The sequence below is a fragment of the Montipora capricornis genome, chromosome 7 (assembly GCF_036669925.1).
Source record: "Montipora capricornis isolate CH-2021 chromosome 7, ASM3666992v2, whole genome shotgun sequence".
Classification (NCBI taxonomy): Eukaryota; Metazoa; Cnidaria; class Anthozoa; order Scleractinia; family Acroporidae; genus Montipora; species Montipora capricornis.
Window position 1 is genome coordinate 40,929,999 of NC_090889.1, and position 12,500 is coordinate 40,942,498.

The 12,500-nt window shown below is 39.1% G+C and overlaps 1 protein-coding gene across 2 annotated transcripts in view; it reads left to right on the forward strand.

The window, feature by feature from the left end:
* LOC138057219 (uncharacterized) overlaps positions 1-12,500 on the forward strand; it is a 76,432-nt gene that overhangs the window by 20,053 nt on the left and 43,879 nt on the right. For both annotated transcript variants that reach the window (XM_068903272.1, XM_068903273.1), the window contains exons 7-9: positions 2,941-3,281; positions 8,616-8,760; positions 9,081-9,400. In XM_068903272.1, the coding sequence (XP_068759373.1) occupies positions 2,941-3,281; positions 8,616-8,760; positions 9,081-9,400 (806 nt within the window). The remainder of the gene's footprint in view (positions 1-2,940; positions 3,282-8,615; positions 8,761-9,080; positions 9,401-12,500) is intronic.

Below are 12,500 nucleotides of genomic sequence, written 5' to 3' on the forward strand. Positions count from 1 at the left end.
GACTAGTACCAGAAGACGTTTCTATGACTAACACTACTGTCTTGGGTTTGAGGCCGTGCAAATAAACTACTGTTTCCTTTTTGCGCGATACTATACATGCTCTTTTGCAATACCTGCATTTTCTGAATTCAAAGTATGACATTGAATTAAACAGTGCGGGCACCAAAAAATGGGAACCTCTTGTAGACCACAGGTGTATCTTGTGATTTAACTATCTTTATTTTTAACACGCTTCCTTTGCCCTGTTTTACTACTTAACCTTAAGCCCCCTATATTTCCTGGACTTTGAAGACTGCTTTTAGCACGCTCTTAAGATATAATTTTCTTCATGAAGCCTTTTCTTTTCTATGTCGTAGTAAGATTAGTCTTGAGTAAGTAGTGTGTGTAATTATGGCGGTTATTTTTAATGTATTGAAATTGTAAGTAAGAACATTGTTAGTAACTGTTGAATGTTAATTAATAAAAAAAACATATAATAAATAAAAAAAAAAAAATACAAAATAAAAAAAGCTTGCCTGCTTGGGCTTCTGAAGAAGATATTTAGACAAGCTAGAGTGGCTAGAGATAGTAACACGGTCATCCTTGTCATAAAGGCATGGTTTTTTAGCCTGCGGACAGGCTCCCGGTTGGGTTTAGGGCGAGCTAGCCGAGTGTAGTCTAGGGCGAGTGGAACGAGCCGAGAGCGGTCTGGTGATGAGGGACTCGCTTTGCTCGCGAGTTCACGCTTCGATCGCCGAAATTTTTTCGCCCTCACTGGGAGCCTGTTCGCAGGCTACATGGTTTGCTCCAGATTCTCGAAACTTAGTGAATTACCATCCGTCAATGTCTGTCCAGCGACAACAACAGCAATAACTGATGTTCCGTTAGCAATGAAACTTCTTGAAGTACTCCTCAATGTTCTTCGTTACAGACAATAATCCAATACAGACCGTGATGTAATCCTTAATGCAGCAAATACAGAAAAAGCACAGTCACAATTTTTAGTGGCCTTTTAAATTCATCCTCACAATGCAGCTTGACTGTGTTACAACAACAAAATAATGCATCACCAGAGAATACATGTGGACGACAGAATAGCGAAAGAAAATCTAAAAGGGAAAGGCTTAAGATTTCGTGACTGAAGTTCCCGCCAACTTGCTTTGCTTAATAAAATCTCAATCATCCAATGGGGGGTTGCTGCAGTGAAAATGAAGTTATGATAATTAAGAGTGGCCAGAAAAGACGTATCATTTTGTTAGGCTGAAAAATGTCAAAACCTTTTAAAGTACCAATTTGTTCTGATGGGGTACATTTAGTTAGTTCAACTTTTACAGCAAAAAGTACTTTTCTATCACAAGAAAGAATAAGAATGCTTTAAAAAAGAGGCCGAAGTGAACTTGGAAATGGCCTAATAAGGTACTGCTCAGACTGAAAGGCAAGTTACGTTCTACGCTTGTGTGAGATGTGAATTGTGTCATGTGCGACAGGAATTACATTATAGGGAACTTAAGCAACGATGACGGCGACGCTAATTTCCCTTTCGTAAACAAGCGATGCCATTTTTGACGGTCGATGCTTCTTATTCGCCCATCTTTCAATAAATTGTTAGGATTAACTTCATTTAAATATTTTAAAATTGCCAAATTTTGAAATTGTTGTTTCGGTAGCGTAGAGGTTTAGTGTGTGTATCTCTAAGCCATTGAATTGAGTTCGACATCGTTCATTCAACTTTTTCTAATTTTTTTTTCTAAGGCTTTTTCTCAGCTTTTTTTTTAAATTCTAAGTGACATACGTTGCTAATCTAGTCCTAGATTAAGTATTTTTTTCCTCATTTGCAAACGGCAAACTTAACAGTGAAATGTGTCCAAATGGCATCGCTTGTTTACGAAAAGGAAAATTGCGACGGCGACCAGCAATGAGCATGTTGCCTCACAATATAAATTGGCGTTATTGTAATCAATTCGTGACTTTTTCAACCTTTTTAATATGACAACGGTGTAGCAGTTCCTCAAAACTGACACTAGTGGAAACGGCACTTGATTTAGGGGAGAAAATGAGAATTTATCTTTAAGTGCTGAGGTTCGTCATAAAACCTCAAATATGGCTAATTTACGTTGCTGTTTGGCATACAACGGCAAAGAAATGGCAGGGTGTGCAAAGCTATTGAAAGTTGCCCACTAAATATGCAAATTTGTTGTTGTTGCTTAAGTTCCCTCCTGTACACTACAAGGGGGTACTTTAACCCTCTTGTGTGATCTTAAATGGCGTTTGTAAAGAGTAAATAGATTTTTGATAATGTCTGTGAAAGGCTTATTCGCATAGAAAGTATTCACACCCTAAAGCGTAGCACATGCATTCGTAAAAAACACGCTGTCATTACAAGTGGTTTGCAGCCAATCTCTAGAGACACAGATAACAATGCTGCAATGTCCAACTATTGGTTGATGAACAAAAGGAGCTAATGTGAGATCTTTTATTAATTTTCATCCTTCAACATTTCGGCGATGATGGAAAATAAAGTAAAAGTGAACTACTTAATTTACCACTCCCCATGGGGGGCTTTTCAGGGCCAATCAAACACAATCATGACAGAACAGAACATTCAACAACAGCTGTTAAGAATCCCAACTGGTCGGAGGCAAACCAGTTGGCTATTTGCAAGTGCAGCTGACAACTTGAACCAGGGACTACCAGGAACAAATTCAATAAGTGGTGAGAGCGTATCTTGTACCCGGGTTCCCTGGATCTCAAGGCAAGCGCCCGAACCAGTGGGTCGCACTGCCTCCTAAACGTGCAAATGAAACCACCTAAGGAGTGTGGCGATTCTGGAGCAACATTTTACCAAACTTGTTACAGTACGATGATCACTTTGTTGACCGATTGATGGGTTCTAAATATTGAAAGTGTAAACTTTGTGTGTAAAGAAACAAACTGTGCATTGCATTTTTTTCCTCTTATCAGAATGTTTGTCTGCTCTTGGAGTTGAATCAAGTTACCTCCATCCAAATGGTGCCATTAAAAACACACAGATGACAGCGTCATCATCGCACCCTGACCACCCTGCCTATTTTGGCCGTCGTGAGCACTTTTCGGCATGGTGTGCCAACCCAGTTATGTTGAAAGACCCTGTTGTAGCCAGATCACAGTACCTCCAAATAGACTTTATCAAACTGAAAAATATCAGCGCTATCTCAACTCAAGGGCTAGATGCAGACAATTATGTTAAGGCTTACCATGTGTATTATGCAGTTGATGAAGTGGATTTCCGCAGCTTGCGTCACGAAGAGAGAAATGTCAAAGAGGTCAGTGCACTCTTAATGTGAAAATAGGTTGAGTATCGTTAGTAAGGCTGCTTCCAAGATGTCCTGTACAGACCGTATGTTGCATGCAATAATGTTATGATTTGTGCTACTGTTAGTGTCTGGAAGAAGGTACTAGGGTTAGATCTGTATGCATTTGTTTTAATTCGTTCTTACAGTGTATCTGGTTTATCCTGAAGGTGTTGTTTGCGTTGTATCGTTCAAATAATTGTTACATGAATTTTCGCAACACGTTTATTTCACGAATTTACGGTGTGCTTATTTCACAACACCTAAATTTCATGACTTTACGAAATGTTTGTCTTTAGAATCACTTTAATAATAATAATAATGATAATAATAATAATAATCATCATCATCATCATAATAATAATAATAATAATAATAATAATAATAATAATAATAATAATAACAGTAATAGTTAATAATAATAATAATAATCCCAGCCTTCCACAACATACTCAACACTTTGGATCCTCACATTTCCTTCACTATTGAACACGAGAGCAATGGCCAAATTCCAGTTCTTGACACTTTAGTATCTCGCCATAGTGGGACCATCCATGTCGATGTTTACATCATGACATTAAACACAAGGAAAGCGCTACGGCAACCTTTTTACACAGAGCTTTAAACCTCCCTAACACCACAGAAGGAAGAAATCGAGAACTTGATAAAGTCTATTCAGTCTCATAGTCCAACGGCTATCCCTCTAAATTTATCCACAATATCAAGACAAGAAGAACGAGATCTTCCATGATTCCTTCCCCCGAAGAATTAGTTGGTATGTTTTTCAAATTAGTGGAACCGCCCAAGCCATACAACTCCTTTGCGTCGCGTCCGTACATCCAAGGTATCACTGAACCCCTAACACGTTTGTTAAAAAAAAAAAAAAGAAACGCTATTAACGTTGTCAATAGGCCATTAAAAACGCTGCAACAAGAATTTCCGATTCCTAAGTCACGACCCCCATTAGCTTCACGACCCGATGTTGTCTACAAAATCCCCTGTGGCAGTTGCTCTTGGAATTATATTGGCGAAACAGGTAGATCCTTTCCCACGAGGAAAAAAAGAACATATTTAATAGAAATGTGAAGACAGCGGCCAAAGGCTCCAGAGTTGCCAATCATGCTTGGTCTCACAACCACATCATTGACTTCAACAATGCGTCGATCATCAGGAAATTTCTAGAATCTTGGCTCACCTTTACCACGCCTGAAGCGGACAATAATTCTTGCCCACTTCCAGGACAATACCGCATACTTTTTACAGGATTCGTGCTAATCCGTGAAGTCCTTGAAAAGGGAATTGGAATTTAATTTTGGACTTAAAGGGCGCTTGAAAAGCCCTTGAAAAAAGTGATTTTTGGAAAACTGCTTGAAAACTCCTTAAAGTTTTTCTTGGGTGAAAATTGTTGAGATTGCATCATGCTAAGTTAAAGAGTCACTTCAAAAATTGAGCCAAAAATTGACTATCAGGAAAACATTAAAACCAAAAATTAAAATGCCTTTGCGAGCACTTAACTTACAGGATGTGATAAGGAATGTCAAGGTAGACTTTTTCAGCCAAGAAAACAATGAAACACTATGTATGACATAGCAGTTTTCTCATAAAGACTCCTTGATAACTCAATTCCTGGTTCTTGAAAACTCCTTAAATACTCCTGGAATTTTATAGGCAAAATCGAGCATGAACCCTGTTTTTAACAAAAATTCATAGTCACCTTTTTTCCCTAATCTCACTTTATTGTTATCATTTTTATCGCACTATATATTCTCCGAATTTTTACTTCATTCATCTAATTGCGCGTTGAAGACCACAGCTCTAGTGGTCGAAAGCTTGCAATGTTTTTTTTTTAGCCAGAGAACGCCCATTCAAGTTTTTTATACTAATAATAGAACTTTATTTTTACACGGTAAGGTTAGGAACCCATGACCCGGAGCCTACAACTCTACTGTGTTCGTGTAACGGCGTTTTCACAGACCGATTTATTTTCAGATTGAATTTCCCGCGAATAAGACTCCCACAGGAGCCGGATGACCAATTACAAGAAATTAAGCTGACGTCATAGGGTCACCGAACCAGAACTGCCTTTGTTTTTTTACCTAATTCGCAGGAAGGGCTAGAGCTAAAGATAAACCTACTTGTGAAAACGCCGTTTCACAGACGCTGTATGGAAGTTGCACGCTCCAGATGGGCCCCTGGTAAGGTTTAAAGCTGAGTACATGTAGTTTGTGGGGTCATGCACAAATGAAATCAAATAAATTAATACGTATCAAATCACATTGGTTTTTTATGAGAGGGGAAAACCGGAGTACCCGGAGAAAAACCCCTCTAAGCAGAGTAGAGAACCAACAAACTCAACTCACATATGACACCGGATCTGGGAATTCAACTCGGGCCACAATTGTGGTAGGCGAGTGCTCTGACACCACTGTACCATCTCTGCTCCCCAGATTCCCTTAGTAAGACACTATTTCTTTGAATTATCTTTGAACTTAATTGGATTACTTCACCTGCAGCATGAACAAGGGCATCAAAATGAACAAAAATGCAGCGGCTGGTCTTCTAAGAGTAACAACAAAGACGTTCCCACAGTGTCCACAGAAAGTTGATGCTCTTTCGTGAATTGTTGGCTCAGTTGGCCACAATATCACTCAGTAGTGATGAGGAGGACCAGGACATTACCCCAGAATAGTTAAAATATGACTTTGTGAATGTTTCAATCCTTTCTTGATTATTGACATATTGAGTCACTTATTTTGATGTCATGTTATGTTTGCGAGACATAAACGTGTCGTGAAAATTTCATGAACTAAAGTAGTCTTAATGGGACACTTCTTGATGTTTATCAGAATCCGGCATACATCTTCAGGTCCTTGCACCACAGTTAATACTCCGATTCCAGAAAAAAAACCGAAATTAGCATGCAAGTGAGGCTAAATAGCCCTCGCAGCAGCATGAAAAATGTCGGACCAAACAAACAAGAGCGGAGTCGTCGTGGGCAAATTTAAAGCTACTTCAGCCATGCAAATCGTTAGCAAGGAGAAAAAAATTGGTCACAAATGTTGCGCAGCTGCAAACTGTAATAACCGAAGTGAAAATCGATCGTGATGACATTCAGGATTTATTGGCCAAAAAGAATGTAACACTTTTCATTCCTCCTAAACGGCAAAGTAAGTCTGAACAGTTCTCCAAAGAAGACTGTTTTGAGGCTATGAGAATTCCCAATTTAAGAATCCACGTCGAAAGGGCCTTTAGGACAATCAAAGGTTGGAACACCTTTGATAGTGTTGTGCCATTAAGTTTATGTGGAATAATGAATCAGCTCTGGACAGTGACCTGCTTGCTTGTAAACTGGCAAAATCCTGCTTTAACATGTTAAGGAAATGTGTCATTCTCTGGTTTATCTTAGCATTATGATCTGCAAAACCTTCTTGTCTATTATTGAAAGCTTCTATGATGCTGGAGATTCAGATCCTTTTGAACTAATTTGTCTATATCACTGCACCGAACTTTAGTAAAACATGTTTGCATTCTCTTTCACTGTGCATGTTAAATTTAACTAAAATTACGAGATTTTACAAATGTGATTGTAATCAGTGAAAACTACACATACATAGGCCATCTCTGATCCTGGGGTAAGCTATCTCGTATATGATATATTTATCATAAGAATCTTCAATGTTCTTTTGTTTCTCCTTCCACCATTTTGGTTCGAAGGGGATTCCCTACCTTGTGAGAACATCCAACCCTGTAGCTCTTTGAAGCTGTAACTCTACCAAACCTGTGATTGAACCATTCTTGGCAGGCAGACTGTCGTCTTGTTTAATACTCTATGTGTGCAATTTCATCTTCAGTTTTGTTCTTTTAACTCTTTCACAATGCCGGTGTATTTCATGGAGAGACACTGGGTGTTCTACCACTGGCGATATTATTCGAAAACCATCGTCCTCATTGCGATGTGTTTCCTCCCATCCCTTAACTATTTCACTAACTTGTACTTCGCAACTTGAAATTGGAGGCGAAGAGTTAGAGGAGGTACAACTCTCCTTCTCTTGAACGACTGTTCCAAACTCTTTTAGTTGCACTTGAAGTGCAGAACCATAGGCAACCTCTCCAACTGTTGTGTCAACTAACTTGATATTATCTACATCAGGGATCTTTTTCGACAATGGAACATCAGGATTTATTTTTTGGAGATTTTGTTTCAAGTTTCCAACATATTCTAAGTCTATCTTACGTGATTTTGATGTCCTTGGATCGAACAACGTTGGATAGACACCCCGTCGCTTTCTTCCCATGATATCTAAGGAAAGGCGGGGTTTGAATAGTTTCTGTGTCATGATTGGGTTGTTCTGAATCTTAGGCTTGCCGTTCCTCTAAATTACCATTTTGACGTTATATTTCACGGGTTTCCTATAGGAAGCCCAGCGAAACGCTCTGAGGTAAACAACATCCTCGGAATTGGGACTCACACATATTTGGAGGTCGTGAACAAAAGAGAGTAATCTTAACCCTTTGGAACTTGCAAACTCAGAAACTGCGTCAGTTGATTTCGTAGTGTTCTTTCCACAGTTCTGTAGGTGTGCTAATGTATCAAGTAGAAAAAATTTTGGAAGGGCAGTGAAATCGTCGGCAAATACTGAATCAGAGGTGGGAAAGTTCTCGAAGTGGTTTGCTGTGGCACTCGCGTTTTCCCCATTTCCCCTGAGTTCTTCATTTAGTCTCGCTAACTTTGCTTTACTAAAGCTCTTGTCTGGATCGGGGTCGTATATTTTTAGAGCATTCATTCCCTGCAGGTTCTTGACTCTATTATAAAAGAAAGTAGATTCTTATGGTATTTCTATATGAAACTGTTCCACATTAAAATTATAAACAGCCGATAGAAGGATGACACACCAACACCTACCTTTCAATAAGTTCCTTTTTGTTACCACTTTGATTAATAAGACGACATTTCAACCAATATTTCAGTTGATTAACGGTCAATTTTCGTTGCTCATCTTCACGGAATATCTTCGGGAGCAAGATCGATTTGATCGTCCGACATGTTGTTTCAAATTCAACTATCCCGCGAGGGCTATTAAGCCTCACTTGATTGCAACTTCCGGTTTTTCCTGGAATCGGAGTATTAAGAGCCTTTTTAGGCAAGTGGGGAGGAAAAATTGGTTGGCTCACTGGGTTTAATTAATGAATTTTCATTTTGACTTTCCTGTCCATTTTTTTGATTAAGGTATGTTAATCATTTGCTTGGTGGCTTGTATAATGTTCTTTCATTGTGACTGAACTTCCTGTTAATTTCTTTTTAATCAGTTGCTGGAAACCTGTCCGGATTTCGGGAAACGCCAACAGTTCAATTATCTCAGCAAGACAATTTTGGCTCGCTATTTGCGTATAAACCCTCAACGTTGGCTGAACAGCATGTGCATGCGGCTTGAGGTTTTCGGGTGTGATGTAGGTAATTATCCAAAGCACTTTCTTTTCCGAGAATGTAGAAGCAAAGTTCTGAGCTTCCTTTGCTCATCGTAGCTCATCGTAATTGCCGCGTTCTCCATATTCTCTGCTTTTCTGACAAGGGCGCGTGGATTTACAAGTCTTCAAAGCAGAAGCCATGGCCTTCAAGCAGGCTATGCATATTCAGCTAATACTGTATTCATCATGTCTAGTAGAATACGTCTAACACATGCATGGTTTCCTAGTTGAGAGTCCTGTCGTTTACAGTTATAGTTATCTACAATCTGTGTTTAATCATTCCTTCATTTAACGCTCAAAACATAGGTGCTTCGCCTCTCGGAATGCAGTTTGGCATGATACCAAATGAGCAAATAAAGGCATCAAGTGAAATTAAGGCTAATCCTAAAAATTTTGGACGATTAAACAATGCTGGATGGTGTGCCAATGTTGAGGCTGAAGCACTAAATGATACAGCCAAGACACAGTACCACTACTTGCAAGTTGATTTGCTGCAGCCAAATGTCATTTGCGGTGTGGCTACTCAGGGGATCAGAGCAAACGAGGGAAACCAACAACCAGAAGCTGTTACATCATTTTACTTAAGATACAGTCTTACAGGTGTGGAATGGCTTCGCCATCACAGGGTATGTGTGTGCATTTCGCTTAGTTGATTTAAGAACTTGATGCTTTATGACCTGTATCTTTAGTTTTATTAGCAATTTCGTATTTACTTTCATTCTGGGCCTGTGACTTCAAAGCCAGACAAATTAATTCTCCTTCACCCTCCTTCAAGTTAATTTTGAATGATGGCTATTAGGAAAAAATGTTTTTTTGAAATTTTTATAGTTGACAAGAATTAATCCCTTCACTTTTTATTTTATTTTTAATTTTACAATTCTTTAAAGCTAATCAAATTCATTTTATAGTTTACATGCACATGAACAAAGACCAGCTAGCATTTTTAGAGCGACAAAATTAGCTTAATAAGTGGATGTAAGAGTGCATAAAACTCTTTGTTACTTACATTTTTGGCTTGAGAATCATAATACGTCATTTCACCAGCTTTGCCAAATTTAACCAACCTGTGCTTAAATGCCATAGATATCGAGAAGATTTGGGAAGTGTTAGAAGTTGTTTCTGGGTTTCCTCACCTTGTAACGCCACTTGTGCAATACCAATGCTGCTGGCTCAGTGGTTAGGCAGCTTACCACGCAGACTAAGCGATGAAAAGAGTAAGGAGGAAAACGAAGGTCTCGTATCAAGAAAAGCGGCTCAAATTCGTGAACAATAGGTATTGTTATAGTTGATCGTTTTTGACCGTGTATGGTCAAAAACGATTTAGGCTAAAACAAAGACTTTAAACACGCGAGGGAAATTCAAAATTGCCGATTAATATTCACGCGAGAGACTTGAATCTTCGGCGAGACCGAATTATGAGCAATTTGCACCCTGGGGGAGGGACAGAGTTATAATTGGGACGACGAAACCAACAACGCTGGGGTGAGGGGTGAGAGAAAGTTTTGTTTGCGAAGCATACTCCGACCGAGTTGATCGAATATCAACGCAGAAAGGTAATAAAATCCATTCATTGCTTCAACAATCGCACTAGTTTAGTTCTCATGGCTTTTAATGTGCTTCGTTCTGCGCAAGCAAAAGTTTTGCAAAGCATTTTAATAATCAACTTCTTCAACAGTTCTCGCGCTTTTAACGCGCTTCATTCTCGGAGAGATTCATTTAAATCTCGCGCCGTAGAAATAATTGTTACTCAAATACATTGTGTTTTTTATTCGTTTCTCAAGCGCAGGTGAAGCTAAAATGAAACTAGCGAAGCAGCAATGATTTATTAGGCGTTTCATACCGAATTAGAGCGTTTAAACTCTATAGACATTTTGACGAAACAAAACGTCGTCCATTTTTTTCTTTCAAAACATTGGAGTCTGTAAATTGAGACGAAAAGAGTGAACAATCGATTGAAAAAGTCGCTCCTTCCTTTGTAAGTGCCCGACCGCACTGCCGGTTTAAGATTCAAAGCAAAGCAAACAATAGACGGATGAAGTCTCACCTTCATGGTCACTTAACACAAAATGATCATGAATACGGTGAACGGCTCGTGTTCCTTGAAAAAGTGAAATTGTAAAGCGCAGTCTCAGCGAAGATAAGAAATTTTAAAACATCAGACTGAAAACCTCCAAAGACACTCGTGTGCGCTTTCAGCAGAATGCCACGTTCACCGAAAAAAAAGGTTTACGGTACTTCTTCAATTACAATAGGTAAAATACAATACAACAGTAGACTGCAAAATTTACACTTCCTTGCACACACACAACGCCAATAAAAACTACAAAAATTCAACCTAGAAAAGAAGCCTTCACACAGCTGAAAAAGTCGCCAACTCTTACGCTTCAAAGATGTTCTTGAAAAATCAAAGGACACCGTATAATCAGATCACTTTATCCAACAACTTTATGCATACCCATAGAGGACTAGACTGGCATCCAGTTGCTCTCTCTGACGTTTATGAGGCGGAGATAAGACGCCTTCGCGTTGAGAATGATACACTAAAAAATCATTACAACTCTGACGCCGTGAAACTCCAAGCTCTATCACAAGAAAAACAGCAAAATGCGGCAAAAGTCCAGGCAAATCAAACAGTTTACAACAGCCAAAAAAGGGGTTAACAGATTTGCCGAGATATTTTGATCTGTTAAATTCGGTTTAGCCTGTTCAAGCTCATGTGAAAGTCAGCGTGCGCGTCATGATTCGCGTTTTGATGAATCCACCTTTAATAAATACCCCGCGTTCATACGACTTTTTGGGTGAATAAAGACACTTTGATAAAAGAAGCAACAACACGAACGATGTAGTAAGGGCGGAGTCGATAACCCAAAGCACAAGTAACATTTATAACGACAAAAATATATTTAAGAAAACACATGTAATGCTTGGATGATGAATAAGTTCTTCACCTGACGCCGTAAGTTAATTCTTCACCTGGGTACCCTAGTGAATATAGATTCTCCAAGGAACAATCTACCTCTCCCTCACCCCCTAATAACACTCGTTTTGCACGCCGAAAATTTCCGATAAGTCCTGAAATCCTCGGCGTGGTCTCGGCAAAATTCACAACGCGTCACTTAAAACAATAGGGCCATTGTTTAAATCTTAATGGGTGAATTTAGGCCGGAACAATAGACCATTTCTTGATACGTTTATGTTGATAGCTCTATAGTTTAATGGCTCGACTGTATAGCTGCAGAGCACCTTGACCAAATAGAATTTTACACATGGACAAGTGGCCCTGTATTTCATTATTAATATTAATTAACGCATTGACCTGAACCGTTGCCGCCGCAAATTTCCCTTTCGTAAACGGTCGTTGCCATTTCTCAGAACGGTCGTTGCCATTTGAAACGGTCGATGCCATTTATAACGGTCCACTACACACTTCACTTCAAAGAAAATTAAAAGAAACAAAATAAGAAAAAATATTAACAAAAATTAAGACAAAAAAGGAAAAAAAAAACATTTATAAAAGAAGAACTGGAGGGAAAAAAGAGTCCGAAAATTTCAAGACTCGAACTCGGGCTCTTAGCCCTCACCCTAAACAGAACCCTAACCCGAACCCTAACTCATGACCAGCGAGACACAACTCCCAGTAACCGAAACCGTTTGAGTTCTTAGACCTAATGAGTGTAATTCAAAGGTAAAAAATGGCATCGACCGTTTCAAATGGCAAGGACCGTT